Raw genomic sequence first — 20239 nt, 5'->3', positions numbered from 1 at the left:
TCATAAGATCAGGAATTAAATCATCGTCATCATTCAATAATCCATCAGATAATGCGTTTTAACTAATTATTATCAGTTTTAATTATTAAAACAAAATGATTAAGACTACTTTAACCAAAATGCCCTAGTAAACCCCTCCTTGCACTGTGCGATTGTAATCCTATAACAGAGTACACTTCAAATTAGATATGATAATTTATCAAACAGAGAGTACAGTAGATATAAGATATTATTCATGATGAAACGGAGAGTACAGTAGATATAAGATATAATATCATCCCCCCTCCCCCATAGACTTTATTAAAAGTTTCGCGCCGGAGCGATTACGTAAATCCACTTCTGATCCCGCCCCCTCCCGCTCGGTGTTTCTTCCGGTTCCGGTTACCGTTCCGTGGCCACAAGACTCCGGCGAGGCGTCGCGCGCTCCCCGCCAACCGAAGCTCCAGACGGTTCCGTTCAGCGCGAGGACGACATGCACATCAAGACAGGTACGGCGCGGGGCTCGGGGCGGGACGGGCCGGGGTTTGGGGTGCCCTGTCGCGGGATCTGCTGTGTAAATACCGCCGCTACCGTTAGCGGCTAGGCTAAGCTGCGCTTCTCTGAATGAGGAGCTGACGGAACTTTCCCCGAATCTGACCTGAGACCTGGCGCTCCCCGGTCCTCACCGCCCTGACATGGACCCCTGAAGGGGGCTGTTATGTGTATATAATACATGTTATATCTGTTAGCCACCGCTTCTGACGTGAGTACGGTTACTGGTGGTGCGCTGGTGTTGGTTATGTAGCATTAAGCTTCCCCCCCCCCCCCCCCGTCTTGTGTTTCTAAATGTGTCACCGCAGCAAAGTTCACATGTGGTCTCCTGGATCTATCTCCTGGTGTCCGGGTCCTTGTCTCCTAGACTTTGCTCCTGGTCTCCTAGACTTAGCTCCTGGTGTCCCGGGTAAGGGTCTGGTGTCCCGGGTTCAGGTCCTGTTCTCTTGGGTCTGGGTCAACTGGACCTAGCCTCTGGACTCCTGGGTCCGGGTCTTGGTTGGGCTACGAGGCGCCGGTGTATGTAGATGTTCTCACTTCTCAGTATTTCAGATCTGTTGTATTCTGACCAGGCCGGTGGTTCTGTGTTAGTTTGTTTATTACGATGACCCCCCCCCCCCTCCCTCAGGCTCTGGGAGGCCTACAGGTAGACCTTTGGTGGCGAAATTATTGCGAACCACGAGGAATTAAAGTGTTTTAAACCCCTGGTGCGTTTAACTAGCCTCGTTAAACTAGTTGAATGAACCCTTACGACGTAGTATTCTAGTGGTGGTTGTTTACAAGTATGACGGGCTAGCCCTGGTTAGATATCAGTAGGATAGGCTAGTGGTGGTTACAAGTATGATTGTGTACCAGTATAGTATACTAGTGGTGGTTGTGTGTACCACTATTCTAGTGGCGGTTGTGTACCAGTATAATATTATAGTGGTTGTTGTGTACCAGGATGGTTCTGTAATTGTGGTAGTGTACCAGTATAGCATTCGAGCGGTGGTTGTGTACCAGTATTAAGGTGTTCTAGTGGTGGTTGTTTACCACTATGAGTCAATGGCTACTGCAGTACTGTCGGGATTCTACCAGGCACCAGTACACAGAATGATGTGTTGTGATGCTTGGATTTCAACCAGCAACCGCTTGTTCCCAAAGCAAGGCAGAACTGGAGGTCCCAACACTAAATATTAGTGCTGGATATATAGATACATTATATACCCATTCCAGGGTTTTAAACGGCACCTAACAGCTAAGGCAGCCGCCTAAGCAACACACATACGACGTCAAAATAAAAGTTTTCATCTATATATTTCTTTATTATTATTATACAAAACTATAAAAGAATCCAAACTTCAATCACTCTCTCCGTTTAGATCATGCTTCAGGGCTACAGCCTGCATGAGAATAAGTATACAATATCTTCGGGTAACCCCGCATTCCATTTCCCCTCCCGGTATAGACGCAGTATATCTAGGGTTTATACCAAGCGATACTTCAGTGGGATGAACCCCAGCTGTTTCAGAATTACAGCAGCAGCTAGAGAAGATCAGCCATTCCTCTGGATGAAACTGTGTTGTTCCTGAAGCTGACCTGTTTGTCTCTGTGCGTATGTGTGTGTGTGTGTCTCTATATGTGTGTGTATGTCTCTCTGTGTGTGTGTCTCTATATGTGTGTGTATGTCTCTCTCTCTGTGTGTGTGTCTCTATGTGTGTGTGTGTGTGTATGTCTCTCTCTCTGTGTGTGTATGTCTCTATGTGTGTGTGTGTGTGTCTCTGTGTGTGTGTGTGTGTGTGTGTGTGTGTGTCTCTGTGTGTGTGTGTGTGTGTCTCTATGTGTGTGTATGTCTCTGTGTGTGTGTGTGTGTGTCTCTATGTGTGTGTGTGTGTGTGTGTGTCTCAGGTCCGTGGGACGCCAGCAGCTCAGCGTGTGACTCCGACGGTCTGTGCGACCCGGCGGTCCTGGTGGCGTCCGCCGCCTCTCAGCCTCACATCCGTAACCGCCGCCTGTCCCCCGGGTCGGGCGGGGGCGGGGGGGGCGGCGGGGGCTGCCTGGGCGGGGGCGACCTGCAGCCCCAAGAGCCGCCCTACGTCCCGGCCCACGCCCTGGCCCAGCGCCGCGAGAAGGAGCGGCGCGGCGGCGGCCTGCAGAAGGGGCGAGGCCAGCGGCGGGAGGGCCTGCGTGCGGGGGCGGGCCGCGGGGAGCGGGCCCCCCAGCGGCCCCCCAAGGAGCGCTGGGTGGAGGAGAGCCTGGCGCTGCTGCGGCCCCCGCCCGCCTTCCCCGTGCAGGACAGTCCCGCCAAGCTGCTGCCCGCCGTCAGCTACGCCTCCAAGGTGAAGGCGGGGCCGGCGGCGGCGGACGAGGAGCCGGCCGCCATCGGCGTGCTGCTGCAGAACCAGTGGGGCCTCAGCTTCATCAGCGAGGCCCGGCCCGCCCCGGAGGCACCCGGCCCTGCCTCCGAGGCCCCTGGCCCTGCCCCCGAAGCACATACACCCGAGGTCCCCGTTGTCCCCGTGGCCCCTGAGGCCCCTGGCCCCACGCGGGGCCCTGCCCCACCGCCTGCAGCGGACCAGAGCTGTGAACACGCCCCCTCTGTTACCTCCTCCGCCGTCCCCGCCGTCCTCCTCGCCCGCCCCGGTCCAGAGGAGCAGAACCAGGCCAGGAGGCTGATGCTGAACTACCCCCACCTGGTAGACGCCCTGGAGTACCACAGCCGAGGTGAGGACCTCCATGCTCATTACAATCAGGGCGTTTAGCAAATGCTTTATCCAAAGGGACTTAATGTACAATAAGTACATTTGTCAGAAGAAATGACAATATATCGCTGTCGGTACGGTAAGGACGTTCATAGAACCAAGTGCCAAGCACCAACAATCGCTAGGTAAACCCATTCCCCGTATACAACACAGATGTTTAGTATAAGATGCAACACCGTGCTAAGTACTGTTTTTAAGTGCAAGGACGTACGACATAAGATAAGTGCGCAAGAGGGGTGTGGGATGAGGCCATGCAGAGTCAGGGTGAACATGTAGAGATGTTCCACCACGATGACGGCGTTTGCTGAGGTGAGTTCTAACGGTGGTTCTTGTGTTCTCTTCCAGAGTGGAGATCCATGTGCTCCAGACAGAAAGGTAAACGCCCTTAGTGATGGACCGCGATGCTTGTGTGAACCTTGTTGTTGGGGGAGGTGTGGGGCTGTGGTCTAACTCTTCTTCTGCCCGGTGGTTTCAGATTCTAAGCGGGTCGTCTGGTACAAAGACACCGTGGAGCAGCCGGCCTAGCAGAGGGAGTCCGAACACACACAGACGCACACGGATACACAAACACACGGACGCACGACACGTCTACGCGGACACACGCAACACGGACACACAACACATACACAACACATACACACGGACACACGGAACGCCGACACACAAACAACACACAGACGGACCCTCAGGGTGCGTGTCGCTGCTGAAGCCACATTGAGACACTTTGGAAGAGCTGCTCTGAGAAACGACTGTTTTTATATAGTGACCGGCGCCTGCCTTAACCCACGAGCACCTGTCTTCAAACCCCCTACCCCAAGCCCCTCCCCCCGGGACGAGTCTGACCCTGTACTGGCAGAGCAGGAGCTGTCAGTCAATCCTGAATCTGCCCTTTTTGTTGTTTTTTAAATGAGAGCTGTGGGCCCACCCTCCCCCCCCTCCCCCCAGCGCGGAGCTGTCAATCATGTCTGGTCTGTTTTTACGGGGGCTGCGGTCCCCTCACCTGTAACGCGTGTGGTCAATCAAGCACTTTGTTAGAACTGGCGTTGTGTTCACAACCCCCTCCTCGTTTATCTCTGTCCAGAAGGGGCCGTCTGGCGACAGGCTAGGGGCTGACCCCCCCGTACCCCCTCTGAGCGTGACCCCTGACCCAGTCGGGAGGTCTCGCGCGTCGTTGAGTGTGTTGACAATTGTTTTCCTTTTTTTTGTTTTATGAAAAATGAGTTCTATCAAAATGTAATTTACACTGGAGGAGAAATGTCAGTAGAACAGTATTGCTTAATAAAATGATTCAACTTGATGTTCGAGGTTGTGAGTCTGAATCTGACCAATGGAACTAGATTCATAGAGTGCGCTTGATGTTTTTAACCGCCTTAATCCAAATGTACCAAAGTATCTTCACCACATGAGGAACGGATTAAAGGCAAAGACAGTCATTCAGTCTTCAAGAGCAACCGAGCAGACGGTTGAAAATATAAAGTCTACTAGGAGACCAACTTTATTACAGTAGGGAAAAAGGCAAAACATTAATTAAATGATCTCCAGAAGGTTGTAGCGACTCCCTCCTCCCTGCAGAGGTCTGTAGTCCGGGTCCCGGGTGATCTCAGTCCCTCCAGGTCACCTCCACCTCATCCGTGCGGTACCTGCCCAGGAGATGACAGAGGCGCCCCTCAGTACTTCAGTCTCTGGAGACGGGCCTTGACCCTTGGGCCTAGTAGAGCTTTAGATTCTCGGTGTACAGTAAGAACAGTTTATTCTATTTCTAGAAAGTAGGTGTGATCTTTAGCTCAAATGTGATTGAAGGCGTAGATGGTTGTCTGATCGTGACATCATCGATGGATAGTTTGTGTGGGCGGGGCCTCATACCTCTGGGTGATCCAGGAGTCCTGGAGCTCCGTCACCTGACCCGAGCGGAACATCTCCCAGCCGGCCTGAGCGATCATGGCTCCGTTATCGATGCAGAACCTGGAGGAAGGACACCGTTACCCCTGGACTCGGTGAGTTGGGTCCCAAACTTTATGGTAACAACCCTCAACCAATCGGACGGGGATAACACTCCTAGAGGATCGACCAATCGAGACGGGGTTTACCTTTCGTCCGTGGCAAACAGCTTTGCTCCTCTTTCTTTACACATCACACCCATCATCTCCTGTAGCCGTAGGTTACCTGCACATTTAGACACTCCCTTCATCGGTTGCCTAGGTTACCTGCACATTCATACACTCCCTTCATCACCTGTTGCCTAGGTTACCTGCACATCAAGACACACCCCACTATCATCTGTTGCCTAGTTTACCTGCACATCAATACACTCCCTACATCCTCTGTTGCCTAGGTAACCTGCACATTAAGACGCATCCAATTGTATGCTTGCCTAGGTTTCCTGCACATTAAGAGACACCCTACTATCATCTGTTGCCTAGGTTACCTGCCCATTAAGACAAACCCCACTATCATCTGTTGACTTGGTAACCTGCACATCAAACAGGATGTAATGGTCAGGGACTGTTTGGGTGTTCATCTGAGGTAAGGGTTTCATTACTTATGGTTTTAGGTGCTCTCTGAACACTAGTTAGTTAGTTGTTAGTGGCCCCCTCAACTCACAGCCGACGCCCCCCACGATGAGGACCTCCTGGGAGCCGCAGTGGGCCATGGCACGCTCCGTGATCTCCACCAGCATGGAGAACAGCGTCTCCTACAGAGGACAGGAGACACTGCAGCTCAGCACACAACAGAGGAATGTGGAGAACAGCGTCTCCTACAGGGGACAGGAGTCACAGCAGCTCAGCACACAACAGACAGACATATAGCTGAGCCTTTACTAGCTAACGCACCCGTTAGTGACATCAAAAGTGGACGCTCTGCCCATAGATAGAATGGAAAGCTCCACCAACCAGTTGGTATGGTCCACTGGGTAGGCTGGTAGGTGGATCGGTCTGGCCCATCATGCATCTGGGTGACCACTCCTACTTGTTATGTTGGTTAATCGAAAAAAATTGATGCCCACCTGCAGGGAGAAGCAGAGGTCTTCTGCACTGCACTCAGCGGACGCCAGCATCTTATTAGCCGCTTCCTGTAGGAGACGAGAACATCCCATGACCTTATATAAAGACTTCATGTCTGAGTGAGAGCCATGGTAACCATAGTGATGTACTGATCAATCTGGTTTTACATTTTTGATGGGCCTCAGCAAAGCGTTCCTATATATTGTGTATATTCTACGACAAATGAATATACTACTGATCTAGAATATAGAGGTTGACATTGTTTGCACACCTTTAAACTAATGTTAAGTATATAGTCCTGTTGGTTCCATGTCACGGTGTAGCAAAAATTTTGTGTTTCTACTTTAAACCAAACATGATCAGTGTCTCATTATTGGTCAGTTCAGAGAAGGTCTGAGGACTACAGAGGAGCCCCAGGAGGTCTGCTGTGGTGGGCTCACCTCGATGAAGGACAGGATCCCGGAGAAAGACACGTCCATGCCCTTCACTGTGTAGGGCAGCTCTACGTAGCGACTCCCCCTGGACACACAGATGGGTGACACGCCGAGGGTCATGCACCGGCCAATCACAGGCTGCTCTTGGTCAGTTGAGGAGTGGGTTGACAGACAGTTGTAGAGTGTGTGGACAGACGGATGTAGAGTTTGTTGACAGACAGGTGTAGAATGTGTTGATAGACAGGTGTAGAGGGTGTTGACAGACAGGTATAGAGTGTGTTGACAGACAGGTGTAGAATGTGTTGACAGACAGGTGTAGAATGTGTTGAGAGACGGGTGTAGAGTGTGTTGACAGACAGGTGCTCACTTCTTGGCCATCTGCTCTATGTTGTAGCCTGGACTGGGGTCGTTGGAGATCTGGGACACAATTGATTTGTTAGATTTCCGAAGAAACATAGATGAAGACAACATAGATGTGCATCATTAGACCATGTGTGCAGGGGGATGACCTCTGACCTTGATGACCCTGGCGAAGCGGTCCAGACAGTTGCCCACCGCGATGTCGATCGTCTCCCCGAAGATCCGGTAGCGCCGCTCCGAGTACGCGATGACCTTCAGAGGAACATGAGACCTTCAATGCCACCAAGCCCACTAGAAGGATCTAGTGGAATGTGTGTGTGTGTGTGTGTGTGTGTGTGTGTTAAACATGAAACAAAGAGCGGAGGACATCCTTGTTTCTGGAGTCCTCCATCTCCCGCCCCTCTCCCCCCCAGGCCCACTGGGCAACACACAGGGGGTTCCCCACCTGTGTGTTGCCCCCGCTGACGTAGAGCACGGTGGGGTTGTGGGCCTGCGTGATGAGCCGGCCCATCTCCACGTGGCCGATGCAGTGGTTGACGCCCACCAGGGGCCGGCCCCACAGCTGGGCCACCGTCCGCGCCACCAGGGCCACCGTCAGCAGGGGCGCCCCCATCCCCGGGCCTGGAGGGAGGCAGGAGGGGAGACGGGGGAGACGGGTACGTGAGCGGAGGAATGGCCTGGTGCCGCTACCCTCGCCAGTCAAGTTGTTGATGACTCCCCCCCTCCTCTTACGCAGTTTTTGTATGCAGTACATCCTGGCACTTAAAAATAGAGCACTGTGTAGCATCTTATCCTAGGTATCTTTGTTGTTTACGGTGAATGGGTTAACCTAGCGATTGTTAGTGCTTGGCACTTGGTTCCATGAACATCCTTACTGTACCGACAGTGATATATACATATTGCTGTACAGTGTCTCCTCCACCCAGCCCTTGGTGTACAGTGTCTCCTCCACCCTACCCTTGGTGTAGGCCACACAGTCTATGTCCGCGGGGGTCAGGCCCGCCTGCTGCAGCGCCTCCTGCAGGACGGTGAGCACCACGGCGCGGTGGTGGCGGGCCGTCTCGCTGGGCAGGAACCCTGCGGGTGTCGGAGGGGGTTAGGGTTAGGGGCCTGGTTTACGGAGCGGACACGTTGAGCAGTGGAGGGGGTGACTCGCCCTGGCCCGGACGGGTGAGGGTTGACGCGCCCTGGCCCGGGGACGGGGGGTGAGGAGGTGAGGGAGTGACCCACCCTGGCCCGGGGGGGTGATGTAGGTCCTCCTCGGGTTCGACAGGACCTCCCCATCCCGGATGATTCCAATGCCGATCTTGTTGGCGCTCCCCTCGAACCCGATCACGACCGTCATGGCCCCTCAAAGACCGCAGACCGATACAGAGTGAGAGGACCGAGGAGTCTGGTGTGAGGAATAATAAAAGAAAAACTAAACACACCCGTTCATGAACCTTATGAAATAAAGTGAAGTTTAATGAAGCGACAGAGCACTTTAAATCCTTCAACCGATACGTGGAGACGGTCGCTCTCCACCTATAGTTTATTAATGAACTATATTTACTATAAACTAAACATTAACCCTTCTTTAGCCGTCTTCAGCTCTCCACGCTGAGAGGACCCACAACATTAGCTGTTCGTTAATCCGCCTGATGAGAACCACCGCACCGGCCCACGACGTTAACAGAATTAACCAGACTAATTACATTGTCTTGATAACTTCATCCAATTCTGCGATATTTTATCCTAGAAATCCTATCCTATCCTGAAATAAATGTTTTTTATTTATTTACCAGGCACTATTCGAGCGTCCTTTAGCGACTACGCATGCGCCCCGAGTCTCTTCTCGTGTCTTTGTGTCGGAGTGGTGAAGACTGCGCAGCTCTCCGTCCTGTTGTGTGAGTACTCTTCATTACGCTCTTCAAACTCTTTAAACCTCTCACTGAAACATTTGCAACGCATTCTGCACTTTATGAACATTATACCCGCGGTGAGTCTGCAGGGAGACTTAATCTGCACACACACGCACACACAAACACACACACACACACACACACACACACACACACACGTCCCTTTTGATTCCCTCTCCCTTTGTCCAACATGAGGAGCTAACGATAGCATTAGCCTCCTCAATGAACGAGTCCATGTTTAAAAAGTCATCAGATATGGTTCAGGGTTTACTTTAATCCATCACAGCTCCTCTGTCCTCTTCCTCATGGAGCAGAACTCCTCATTGGTTGTTTGGGTGTTTAACGGAACCTCGAAGTCTTCTAGCACCACAACCGATGCGTTGAGGATGTCTCAACACAGCCGCAAACCAACATAACATTTAGTGTCCTCGTTTCAATCAGCTTCAGGGTCCCGCTGCAGGGAAGAGTTTGATTTGTAAAGTGCTTCTCATTGATTTATAAAGTGCTTCTCATTTCATCCCTCGCACCTCTCAGCCGCGTGTGTGTTGCGTTGCTTGAGAGGCGTGTGTGTGTCAGGTGTGTGCTTGACAGGTGTGCGTGTGAGAGCTGTGTGTGTGAGAGGTTTGAGTGTGCACAGAGTGTCCGACGGGATGAAGAGAGGAAAGAAGGCAGAGGCGGCCGAGCCGGCGTCAGGAGACGAGGACAATGAAACCGGTACTACTTTATTATTACTACAACTATAAACTTATAGTACTGTATTAATACTAGTACAATACTAAAATATACTATTTCTATAATACTATTACACCACTAATACAACTACTATTACTTCTACAATACTACTGCTACAATAGTACTAATAATAATACACATAATAATAATTAAGATTAATAATACCAATAATTCTTATACAATTCTACTAATGCTATAATACAACTTCTACCACTTATACTATTTTAACTGTATCACGCTGAAGCACTGAATTAGTAAAGTACATCAAAGTACCTGCTGCTGAAGGGTTTGCCCGAACAAGATAAAGTAAAGGTCTGACCCTCTCCACAGCGACCCCTAAGAAGGCAAAGAAGGGGAAGGAGCCGGAGCCCCCCATCCTGTACGAGGACCCCCCCGATGTGACCGCCGCCGCCGACGGCCGCGAGGCCAACATGAAGATCACCTCCTGGAACGTGGATGGCCTGCGGGCCTGGGTCAAGAAGAAGGGCCTGGAGGTCAGTCTGAAGCCTTACCTGGACCACACGACTTCTGGTCGCCTGTCATAGTTCTCTGTATCTCCAGCAACTTGAGAACTTTTCATTGGTCTGCTGCTTATCTCTCTCTCTCCCTCTGGTCTCTCTCTGGTTTCTCTCCTTCTCTGTTCTCTCCTTCTCTCCCTCTCTGGTCTCTCTCCCACTCTGGTCTCTTTTTCTCTGGTCTCTCCCTCTCTATTGTCTCTCCCTTTCTGGTCTCTCCCTCTCTCTGTCCCTCTGGTCTCTATTGTCTCTCCCTCTCTTTGGTCTCTCCCTCTCTGGTCTCTCTCTCTCTTGTCACTCACTATCTCTGGTCTCTCTCTTAATTCCCCCCCCCCCCCCCCCCAGTGGGTGCGTGAGGAGGCCCCAGACATCTTGTGTCTCCAGGAGACAAAGTGTAACGAGAAGTCTCTCCCGGCGGAGATCACCTCCATGCCGGAGTTCCCCCACAAGTACTGGCTGAGCGCGGAGAAGGACGGCTACAGCGGCGTGGCCATGCTCTGCAAGACGGAGCCGATCAACGTCACCTACGGCATCGGTGAGGAACCCACAGCCCTCTCTTACGGTGTAGTTCTAGTTGGAGCAAGGGACCCCTGACCCCTCCCTTTAGGCCTCCTAGAGCCAGATGACCCCTGACCCCTCCCTTTAGGCCTCCTAGAGCCAGATGACCCCTGACCCCTCCCTTTAGGCCTCCTAGAGCCAGATGACCCCTGACCCCTCCCTTTAGGCCTCCTAGAGCCAGATGACCCCTGACCCCTACCTGTAGGCCTCCTAGAGCCAGGACTTTGGTCGAGGTTTACTTAATCAGAATCACATTTTAACTTAGAATCACTCAACTTATGTTGGAAATTGCATTTGAAAAGTTGTAGCTGTGAAGCAGAACGAAGTGTGCGACCAGATGTTTAAACGGTTTCTCCTCGCGTCCCCAAGGCAAGGAGGAGCACGACAAGGAGGGGCGTGTCATCACCGCAGAGTTCCCCGCCTTCTTCCTGGTCACCACCTACGTCCCCAACTCGGGCAAGGGCCTGGTGCGGCTTGAGTACCGCAAGACCTGGGACGCGGACCTCCAGGCCTACCTGCTCGGCCTTGAGGAGAGCAAGCCCGTGGTGATGTGCGGCGACCTGAACGTGGCCCACCAGGAGATCGACCTCAAGAACCCCAAGGGCAACAAAAAGAACGCAGGCTTCACGGTGGAGGAGCGCGAGGGCTTCACCACGCTGCTGGCCGCCGGCTTCACTGACAGCTTCCGCCACCGCTACCCCGAGCAGGCCAACGCCTACTCCTTCTGGACCTACATGATGAACTCGCGCTCCAAGAACGTGGGCTGGCGCCTCGACTACTTCCTGCTCTCCGAGGGCCTGATGCCCGGCCTGTGCGACAGCAAGATCCGCAACCAAGCCATGGGTAGCGACCACTGCCCCATCAGCCTGTTTCTGGTCGTCTAGGCAACCGCCTCCTGCAGCGACCAGCCCTAAAGCTCTGTTGAAGGGAAACCAAACTCTGAACTCTGATGCTAAGTGTTGGTAGAAAGTGGTCCTTACCCCTATAGACCGATTACTGGGGTCTGAGGTTTAGAGTTTGGTTTCTCTTTAGATGTGTTGTCCTGTGACTTCCTGGTGCTACTTACTGTATGTCACGTTCATCGGTTAAGTGACCCAAAAAACGAGTTTGTAGAAAAATAGATTTGGTATTTCTGTTTGAGTGCAAACACACTTGACTACAAGGTGAGCAGATTAATTAACATTTTTCATACCCGATGTTGGAGTACCCTCTATTCCTAAGTTGTAATTTCATATTTTTGTTGCCAAACTTAATAAAAATATTTCTTATCAAACATGATTTATTATTTGGAGCCAACACATTTAGGCCCTGCTTTTTAGAGCATTTTTGTTTTCACTTTAACGCTTCTACACAAAACCCGTCCCAGGAGAATGAAGACGATTTGAATCTCGACAGACGTCGTGAATCATGTTTAATAGAAACTCATTCTTTAGTGTTAGCTTGATGACCTCTGACCCCCAGGAGTGCGAGTGGGGGGCGTGGCCTAGGTGTAGGCGTTGCTCCTCAGGTGAACCGCAGGGGTGTGCCCTAGACGTGGGTCCTCAGGGGAGGGGGCGTGTCCTAGGCATAGGCGTGCGTCCTCAGGTGCACCTTGAGGTGGTACGACTGCCTGAAGCCCCGCCCACACTCGGGGCACAGGTAGGGCTTCTCTCCGGTGTGCGTGCGCTGGTGCCTCTTCAGCCGGTTGGCGCTCATGAAGCTCTTGTCGCAGTCGGGGCACGCGTACGGCCGCGCCCCCGTGTGGTAGCGCACGTGGATGGTCAGGTAGCAGGACTGCGTGAAGCGCTTGCCGCAGAAGGGGCACTGGAAGGGCTTGTGGCCCGTGTGGAAGCGCTCGTGTTTCAGCAACTCGGCGTGCGAGTAGAAGCCCTTGCCGCAGTCGCAGCAGAGGAAGGGCCGTTCGCCCGAGTGCGTCAGCTCGTGGCGCGTCAGCGTGGCCTTGTACACGAAGCTCTTGTCGCACTGCGAGCAGCGGAACACGCCGTCGCGCGTGTGGCAGCGCTCGTGCTTCTTCATGTTGCGCTCGCGCTTGAAGCTCTTGCCGCAGAAGGAGCAGGCGAAGGGCTTGTCTTCGCAGTGCGTCTTGGCGTGGCTCGTCAGCCCGCCGCGGTACAGGAAGCGCTTGGGGCAGTGGGCGCAGGCGTGCGGCCGCTCCTCGCGGTGCACGCGCTGGTGGGCCGTGAGCGCCGCGCGGTACGGGAACGACTTGCCGCAGTCGCAGGTGTGGAGCGCCGCCTCCTCCAGGTCCCCGGGGGGCGGGGCCCCGCCCGAGGGCCCCGTCGGCTAGGGATCGGGGAAAACAGAGTTACAACACTGAGGTCCACGCTGAAGAAGTACATATGAAGGCAGAAAGGTGAATGTTATAGACGTGGGAGCTGCTTAGCAGGCCAACCTACAGAGGGCGCTGTAGTGTAATGTTGCACTTAACGTAGGCACTTATTAAATGTTGTACATCCTGGTACTTAAAAAATAGTACCTAGCATTGTGTAGCATCTTATTTTGGCTATCTTTGTTGCATACAGGGAATTGGTTAACCTAGCGATTGGTAGTGTTTTTTTCTGACAAATGTACTCATTGTATTTCGCTTTTGATAAAAGTAAATTGAATGTAAATGTATCCCTGTCAGTTTTAAATAACTACCTCTGTTCAGCCACCCCAAAATAAAATGGCCAACATCAACAGACCAGTAAAACCCCAAACAGAGTCCCCAACAACACTGCACTAAACTTGAACCCCTAAGATGGTCCTACCGTCTCCTCGCCGTGCGTCCTGGCGTGCCGGAGCAGCGCCGACATGGCGCTGAAGGAGCGCCCGCAGCGGGAGCAGAGGAAGGCCCCGCCCCCGGGGTCCGGGTGGCACCCCCCGGGGTCCCGCAGCTCGGCGGGTGGCCCGGGTCCGTGCGTGCGGCGGTGGCGCTCCAGCGACTGCTTGAAGGAGAAGCGGCGCCCGCAGGCCGGGCAGAGGAAGGGCTGCTCGCCCGTGTGGACGCGCCGGTGCGACGCCAACAGCGAGCGGAAGCGGAAGCTCTTGGCGCAGTCGGGGCAGCCGAAGCGGCCGTCCCGTAGGTCGGCGGCGGGGGCGTCGTCCGCGGCGTCCTGACCACCGGCGCCGGGAGGAGGAGGAGGAGCCCGGAGGACTGGGTCTGCGGCTGGGCGGTAAGATATGTAACGTTACGGTTTGACTCTGAAGCTTTTTCAAACAGTGGACCCACGAGGTCCGGAGGGATTCCGACCCTCCACTGTGATGTTCCGGACCTCGCTCCGACTCACCGTCCCCCTCGGCCGCCGTGGAACCCGGGAAGCCCTCAGCGGAACCGTACGAGTGCTCCGAGCTGCGGGGACGACAGGGACGACACTGGGGTTACCACGGATACAGGCCCCAGCGCCACGACCCCCCGGAACCCCCGACCGGACCGAGCCTCACCTGTCGAAGGGCGCCGCGGCCCCGCCCTGCTTCCTCCTCTTAGGCTCCGGCCCCAGGCTGGCCCCGCTCCTCCCCAGGCTCCTCTGCAGGTTGATGACCTGGACCTTCATGGTGGGCTTCCTCTTGCGGCCGCTGCTCCGCACCGCCACCAGGGACACCACCTGCTCCACCAGCGCCGGCGCCAGGGCCTCCACCCGCCCGATCCCCGACCCACCCCGCTCACCACCGATGCCGCCGTCGTCTCCGTCCGCCCCCGCCTCCTGCTTCACCCGGGGGGGCGGCGGCTCCTCGCCGGAACTCTCAGGTTCCGCCGGCGCCGGCTCACAGCTCAACCTCCTGCCGCGGAGCGAGCGCGCGTCCCGGCCGCCGCTGCCAGGCGCCGTCTGGGGCGTGGTCGTCTGTGGCTCGCTCAGGGCCGCGGCCGTCTCGTGTTCGCTTCGGGGCGTGGCCGTCCCGGGGGGCGTCTCGTGCGTGTGCCTGTGGCGGTCCAGCGACTGGCGGAAGGAGAAGCAGCGGCCGCAGGCGGGGCAGCGGTGGGGCCGCTCCCGGGTGTGCACCACCCGGTGGGCGGTGAGCGACGAGGCGAAGCGGAACCGCTTCGGGCAGTCGGGGCAGACGTGGGGGCAGGCCGGGGACGCCGCCTCCCCTTCCTGTTCCTGTTTCATCTCGTCGGGGAAGGCGGGGTCTTCCACCGTCGGAGCCCCCTCCTCCTCCGTCTCCGTGACGACCTCCGTCTCCGTGACGACCTCCTCCACGCACTCCCCCACCTCTTCCGGCGGGTGGCTGGTGGTGCCGAGCTCCACCTCGGCGTAGTCCGTCACCATGACGACCTTGGCCACTCCGTCTGCGAATGGGGCGAGGGGGGCATGGTCCCCGAGGCGCTGTGGTGAAGCTGATTGGCTGTGGGGCCTGGCTGGGGGCGGGCCGGCCAGGGAGGACAGGATGCAGTTGCCCATAGAGGAGGGAGGAACTGGGGAACCAATCACATTGTCAGAGGATCCATCCACAGACAAACCCTGATTACACAAAGCTTTGACTCGTGAAGAACCTTCCTTCATTCGTTCAGTGTGTTGGTTCTCGTGGTTCTGCTGGGTTCTCACCGTGCTCCTCCAGGTGACCAAGCTGTCGGTGGTGCTGCAGTAAACACCTCAGGTGGGTGGAGGAGACGGAGCAGTCGTCCAGGAGAGAGCTGCTGCTGCTGCCCAGCCACGACACCGTCTGCAGAGGGAAACGCCAGAGACACTTCCCTTAGTTCTCCTAGTCTCTGCACAGCCTGCCCCCTTAGGCCTGCGCTGCCCCCAGAAACGCCAGTATTGTGAGGCAGGTAGCCATCGATGCACCGGTAGCCATTATCTCCCATTTCCCTGTCAGAAGTCCTCTGGAAGGAAGTGATGTCGTCACTCACCTGTCCGAGGTCAGGGACCGGGAGCAGCTGGGCCAGTCGGTAGAGGAGTTCTTCAAAAAGGGTGAGGAGGTCCTGGTCGTAGTCCGGACCGTACGCCACTGGGAACACCTCCTGGAGGAGGAGCACAGGTCAGACAACAGCACCTCTGGAGGAGCACAGGTCAGACAACAGCACCTCTGGAGGAGGAACACAGGTCAGACAACAGCACCTCCTGGAGGAGGAGCACAGGTCAGACAACAGCACCTCTGGAGGAGGAGAACAGGTCAGACAACAGGACCTGCTGGAGGAGCAGCACAGGTCAGACAACAGCACCTCTGGAGGAGGAGCACAGGTCAGACAACAGCACCTCTGGAGGAGGAGCACAGGTCAGACAACAGCACCTCCTGGAGGAGGAGCACAGGTCAGACAACAGCACCTCTGGAGGAGGGGCACAGGTCAGACAACAGCACCTCCTGGAGGAGGAGCACAGGTCAGACAACAGCACCCCCTGGAGGAGAGTCACAGAGGAGGAGGAGGTAGATGTAGAGGAGATCTCACCGTGAAAAAGTGCTGTTTAACTTCCGGGTCTTTGAGCATCGTGTGGACCAGCTCCACGAAGTTAGCCTCCACAGGCTCCTCCTCCTCCTGCTCCTACAACAACAATCAGGTCATCAAATGAGTTCAACCTGATTATCAATTCAGATCTTAAAACGTGAACCCCAGGAGGTATATGTACAGTATGTTCAACAGATAAAAATTGGAACCACGGGCTAAACTAAGAAGGCGTGTGTGTTGGTGGAGGAGATGGTTGCCAGTGTAGAGAGTTTGTAGGGCACTACAGAGATACACATTCCATTAAATATGTCTTGCGTGTGTTTGTTTTGAACGGCGATGCTTCGAAGCAACCCTCGCCTCATCGTACGACCCTCATCTTCCAGAACGACCCTGTGTGCGGTACGTTGTGCGTCTGATGATAAATACCATGTTGTTGTGCGCTTGTACCGCAGTCGTATTGAATGAAATCCTCCGACCCGTTCCCTCCCGTGTAGAGGGCCAGGTGAGCTCACCTGTCCAGCTCTGGGGGGGTGTGGCCTAGCGACCGTGTCCAGGAGTGCCCTGATCTGCTCTGGGTCCACAGGTTGGTCAGCCCGACACAGCTCCAGGATATACTGGGGGGGGGGGGGGGGAAGAAGACTTCAGAATAGGAGCCATCCAGTATAGGGAATATTTGGTATCTCAACCCTAGAATGAAAAAACAAACCCTAAAACCCAACCCACAGGAAACGCTGACCATATAACCAAACCCTTACCCTAAAACAAACCCCTATAACCAGACCGTAACCCAAAAACCAAACCCTTACCCTAAAACCAAACTCTATAACCAGACCCTAACCCTAAACCTCACCCTAAAACCAAACCCTAACCCTAAAACAAAACCCTAACCCAAAAACCAGACCCCTTAACCAAACCCTAAAACCAAACCCTTTAACCAAACCCTTAAGCCAAACCCTAACCCTAAAACCAAACCCTGGCCCTAAAACCAAACCCTTGTCCTAAAATCAAACCCGAAAACCAAACCCTAACCCTAAAACATGATTCCTTGTCTATAAATAATTGTCCATGAAAAGGGTTTGGTTACTTCCCCAAAACTGCAGACCCTCTGAAGTTTTGTGCTCAACAGAGCGAACCATTAGGTTACCCCTCCCCACCCTGGAATATACATACAGCAAGAGGGTGAGGGCAAGAGCCAGGAAAATCAGGCAAGACGCCTCTCACCCAGATGCTGGCCTCTTAACCCTGCTGCAGTCAGGCAGACGCCTACGTGCCTTAAAGCTCGGACTGAGAGACTGAGGAGGAGCTCCTTTCTGCAGGCAGTTAGACTGCTTGACTCTGGTGGACTATAACTGGCACACTTTTATATTTATATACCTTTTTTTTATAGCATCACCTCATTAAGAGATGTTTTTAAATTACTATTATCTATTATTTATTCAGGTTCCAGTAATTTGCACAATGAATGACAGAGTGGTGGCCCCTTTTTAATTTCACTGTATGTAAAACGTTATTTTTGCAAACACCTGACCAATAAAACTTTGAATTGAATTGAACAAAACGCCTTTATCTTGAGACCCCAGAGGCAGCTCACCTTGGCCCGCAGGCCGCTGCCCAGCGGGGTCCAGTGGGGGTCCAGCAGCAGCTCGGGGACCATCTCCAGCAGGAGGCCCACGAACCGGGCCACCGCCCAGTAGTGCTGCACCTCCAGCCGGTGGAGCACCCGCCACATCACCGCCACGCTCAGCTGCAGGGGGGACACCAGCAGGCGCAGCGAGGGCAGGGGGAGGGCCTCTGGAGCAGGGAGACATAATATTAAATTAAACAAATGCTATACTTAAAAATAACTCTGACACACAAATGTGTACGTGTGTGTATGTTTGTGCACAAGTTGCTGTGTGCATACCTCTGTGTGTGTGTGTGTGTGTGTGTGTGTGTGTCTGCCTGTACGAATGAGACAAGTAATCAAAAATAATCTTACATAAAGTCTTTGGTGTTTATTGTTAAATAGAGGATGAAGACTTAGATCTTCTAACAACAAAAGAAACCATAAACCCAAAGGTGTGAACACTTCACCCACCTGTTCCCAGATCAGGTCCCATGCCAGGGCTCAGGGGGTCGCGGGTTCGATGCCCGTGGAGCAGGTTAGCTGCAAGCTAACTGGTGGCATGAGCAAACAGACCAAACTAACGCCGCGTTAACATTCTTTAATCTCCCGGTTAAAATTCGTCCGTTTATATCTCAACACACACGTCACTAATCAAGGATTTATAAAACCTTCAGTTGATATTATCTGTGGCTAGGAAAACACACCGGACTCATACACGTCACTTCTTGTGAACTTCCTCTTCCTCAGCCGGAAGACCGATATATTTCCTCCGTGCGTTCATATCTCACCACCGCCCCCTGCGGATCATACTGGGATTACACGCCGGATCACACTGGGATTACAAGTGGATGACCAACGTCTTTAAAAGTTTTCACAGAAAGTACGGTGGAAAGGTGTGTGTGTGTGTGTGTGTGTGTGTGTGTGTGTGTGTGTGTGTGTGTGTGTGTGTGTGTGTGTGTGTGTGTGTGTGTGTGTGTGTGTGTGTGTCTGTCAGGGATGGAAATTAACTTTCAGGACATTCTGATGTGTAGTTTCAAAGAAAAAACCCACCAAACATTCAAATATGAGACATATTACATATGACTTAGGGTTCAATTTAAAAAATAATGCCCTGTTATTCCAGGGTCATTTCACGTCAGGGTTATAGTTCACAACCCCATAGGGTCACTTAAGACGTTTCAGGACATTCTGATGTGTAGTTTCAAATTAAAAGCCTGCTAGATATTGAAATATTACACATATTATGTATGATTTTGGATTCAATTTAAAGGGAAATGCCCTGTTATTCCAGGCTCAATTCATATCAGGATTATAGTTCACGACCCCATGGGGTCACCCAAGAACTTTCAGGACATTCTGATGCGTAGTTTCAAAATAAAAGCCCACCAAACATTCAAATATGAGGCATTAAATATGATTTTGGATTACATTTAAAAGAAAATGCCTTGTTATTCCAGGCTCATTTCACTTCAAGGTTATAGTTTACGACCCCATAGGGTCACCCACGAAGTTTCAGGACATTCTGATGACCAAAAATTCAAAGTACGAAGTTAAGTAGTGAATCTGACAACTTTTATTTAGTTAGTTATTGATGTAGGATTACTAGGATCAATAAGGTTGATTAACGACGGGTTTAAACTGCTGAACCTGACAGTGTTAGAGTACTGTGTGTCTGATGCTATAGCTAGTAGCAATAAGGTTGCTTTTGTTTAATTATACCCTTGAAAAGGCTGTTGGATTACATATATGAATACAAATTATTCCACAGGAAAAATGTAAGCCATAATGATCAGGAGCGCTGCCGGGAGGACATCCTTTACCTTGATGCTACAGGTAGCATCGTGAAGAAAGAAAATGACTCGCCTCCATTCTATGTATATGAACTAGTGGTCAGAAATCCAAAAAATAAATCATCTCCACTTCCAGTTGCGATTTACCTGACCTGTGACCACACTACCGCCTCAGTGACTTATTTCCTAGAGGCCTTTCAAACAGATGTTGCAAGGGCTTATGGACGCAGAGGCGTTCGAGCACCCATATTCATCATGTGCGATGGGTCAATGGTTCTAATGCAAGCAATTTGTTTGAAAAAATCTGCATGACACCATCAACGCCTACTACAGGATAGCCAGTGGAACAGCAACTAAGAAGGACTTTGGGTTGCCTGTTCTCCATCGCTGTCTCAGTCGTGTGATGAAGAATGCCAAAGACGTGTCGAAAGTAGTAAGCATCACCTACTTTTTTAACTACATTAACTCACAGAGTAAATTTTGAAATCCTTATATTTTTTGTGAAAGTGGAAGGTCTTATATAAAATACTATGTATCAGCCTTTTAATGCACAGGGGAAACACAACGGAGAGTTTAATAAGTTTCTAATACTCTCTTAACATAATCATTTAAGACCCAAAGTATTTAAAACAACAAAATAAAATCCAAAAACGTTTTCTACTTTTCAAAAGTACAATGGTGAAATCTGCTCTTCCTAATGATCACAC

At 52.6% G+C, this 20239-nt stretch overlaps 4 protein-coding genes across 6 annotated transcripts; 2 read left to right on the top strand and 2 right to left on the bottom strand.

The window, feature by feature from the left end:
- Window positions 1–385: 385 nt before the first annotated feature.
- On the top strand, window positions 386–4569 carry LOC307074302 (uncharacterized protein). Its single transcript, XM_079734321.1, has 4 exons — window positions 386–488; window positions 2419–3234; window positions 3618–3647; window positions 3748–4569. Exons 1-4 carry the CDS (start codon window positions 473–475, stop codon window positions 3795–3797), a joined length of 912 nt encoding a protein of 303 aa, XP_079590447.1. The 5' UTR covers window positions 386–472; the 3' UTR covers window positions 3798–4569.
- Window positions 4570–4735: 166 nt separating this feature from the next.
- Window positions 4736–8669, bottom strand: osgep (O-sialoglycoprotein endopeptidase). Of its 2 annotated transcripts, none has more exons than XM_079734063.1 (12): window positions 8639–8669; window positions 8299–8461; window positions 8026–8145; window positions 7514–7689; window positions 7225–7320; window positions 7076–7125; window positions 6715–6793; window positions 6277–6342; window positions 5874–5964; window positions 5360–5435; window positions 5136–5234; window positions 4736–4912 (listed from the first exon to the last, which is right to left on the bottom strand). In XM_079734063.1, the coding sequence occupies exons 2-12, from the start codon at window positions 8411–8413 to the stop codon at window positions 4873–4875; spliced, it is 1008 nt and encodes a 335-aa protein (XP_079590189.1). In that variant the 5' UTR covers window positions 8414–8461; window positions 8639–8669; the 3' UTR covers window positions 4736–4872. The 2 variants fall into 2 exon arrangements, with proteins under 2 accessions (XP_079590189.1, XP_079590190.1); XM_079734064.1 differs by lacking the exon at window positions 8639–8669 and adding an exon at window positions 8551–8620.
- A 238-nt stretch (window positions 8670–8907) lies between these two features.
- Window positions 8908–12041, top strand: apex1 (APEX nuclease (multifunctional DNA repair enzyme) 1). The gene is made up of 5 exons (XM_079735091.1): window positions 8908–8954; window positions 9504–9683; window positions 10032–10195; window positions 10562–10751; window positions 11144–12041. The coding sequence occupies exons 2-5, from the start codon at window positions 9620–9622 to the stop codon at window positions 11656–11658; spliced, it is 933 nt and encodes a 310-aa protein (XP_079591217.1). The 5' UTR covers window positions 8908–8954; window positions 9504–9619; the 3' UTR covers window positions 11659–12041.
- Window positions 12042–12217: 176 nt separating this feature from the next.
- LOC307074947 (uncharacterized protein) lies at window positions 12218–18464 on the bottom strand. Of its 2 annotated transcripts, none has more exons than XM_079735374.1 (10): window positions 18214–18464; window positions 17728–17927; window positions 16649–16750; window positions 16140–16232; window positions 15603–15713; window positions 15298–15415; window positions 14198–15167; window positions 14044–14105; window positions 13525–13922; window positions 12218–13057 (listed from the first exon to the last, which is right to left on the bottom strand). In XM_079735374.1, the coding sequence occupies exons 1-10, from the start codon at window positions 18233–18235 to the stop codon at window positions 12335–12337; spliced, it is 2799 nt and encodes a 932-aa protein (XP_079591500.1). In that variant the 5' UTR covers window positions 18236–18464; the 3' UTR covers window positions 12218–12334. The 2 variants fall into 2 exon arrangements, with proteins under 2 accessions (XP_079591500.1, XP_079591501.1); XM_079735375.1 differs by having other exon boundaries at window positions 16140–16226.
- Between the last annotated feature and the right edge of the window lie 1775 nt (window positions 18465–20239).

The sequence above is a fragment of the Pollachius pollachius genome, assembly GCF_949987615.1.
Source record: "Pollachius pollachius genome assembly, chromosome: 4".
NCBI lineage: Eukaryota > Metazoa > Chordata > Actinopteri > Gadiformes > Gadidae > Pollachius > Pollachius pollachius.
The sequence above is the reverse complement of the archived record's forward strand: the minus strand, read 5'-3'. Positions and strand labels throughout refer to the sequence as shown.

What these genes read in the sequence shown, in the direction of transcription:
- LOC307074302 (XM_079734321.1), top strand. An exon ending in CCTGGAGTACCACAGCCGAG is followed by an intron (nt 3,235 to 3,617) that starts GTGAGGACCTCC and finishes GTTCTCTTCCAG; the next exon opens with AGTGGAGATCCATGTGCTCC. An exon ending in CATGTGCTCCAGACAGAAAG is followed by an intron (nt 3,648 to 3,747) that starts GTAAACGCCCTT and finishes CGGTGGTTTCAG; the next exon opens with ATTCTAAGCGGGTCGTCTGG.
- osgep (XM_079734063.1), bottom strand. Translation starts at nt 8,413, where the DNA reads ATGACGGTCGTGATCGGGTTCGAGGGGAGCGCCAACAAGATCGGCATT. An exon ending in TCAGCGGGGGCAACACACAG is followed by an intron (nt 7,321 to 7,513) that starts GTGGGGAACCCC and finishes GTTCCTCTGAAG; the next exon opens with GTCATCGCGTACTCGGAGCG. An exon ending in ACCTCTGCTTCTCCCTGCAG is followed by an intron (nt 5,965 to 6,276) that starts GTGGGCATCAAT and finishes TGTCCTCTGTAG; the next exon opens with GAGACGCTGTTCTCCATGCT.
- apex1 (XM_079735091.1), top strand. Translation starts at nt 9,620, where the DNA reads ATGAAGAGAGGAAAGAAGGCAGAGGCGGCCGAGCCGGCGTCAGGAGAC. An exon ending in AGACGAGGACAATGAAACCG is followed by an intron (nt 9,684 to 10,031) that starts GTACTACTTTAT and finishes CCCTCTCCACAG; the next exon opens with CGACCCCTAAGAAGGCAAAG. An exon ending in TCAAGAAGAAGGGCCTGGAG is followed by an intron (nt 10,196 to 10,561) that starts GTCAGTCTGAAG and finishes CCCCCCCCCCAG; the next exon opens with TGGGTGCGTGAGGAGGCCCC.
- LOC307074947 (XM_079735374.1), bottom strand. Translation starts at nt 18,235, where the DNA reads ATGGGACCTGATCTGGGAACAG. An exon ending in GCAGCGGCCTGCGGGCCAAG is followed by an intron (nt 16,751 to 17,727) that starts GTGAGCTGCCTC and finishes CCCCCCCCCCAG; the next exon opens with TATATCCTGGAGCTGTGTCG. An exon ending in TGGTCACCTGGAGGAGCACG is followed by an intron (nt 15,168 to 15,297) that starts GTGAGAACCCAG and finishes TTGGTTCCCCAG; the next exon opens with TTCCTCCCTCCTCTATGGGC.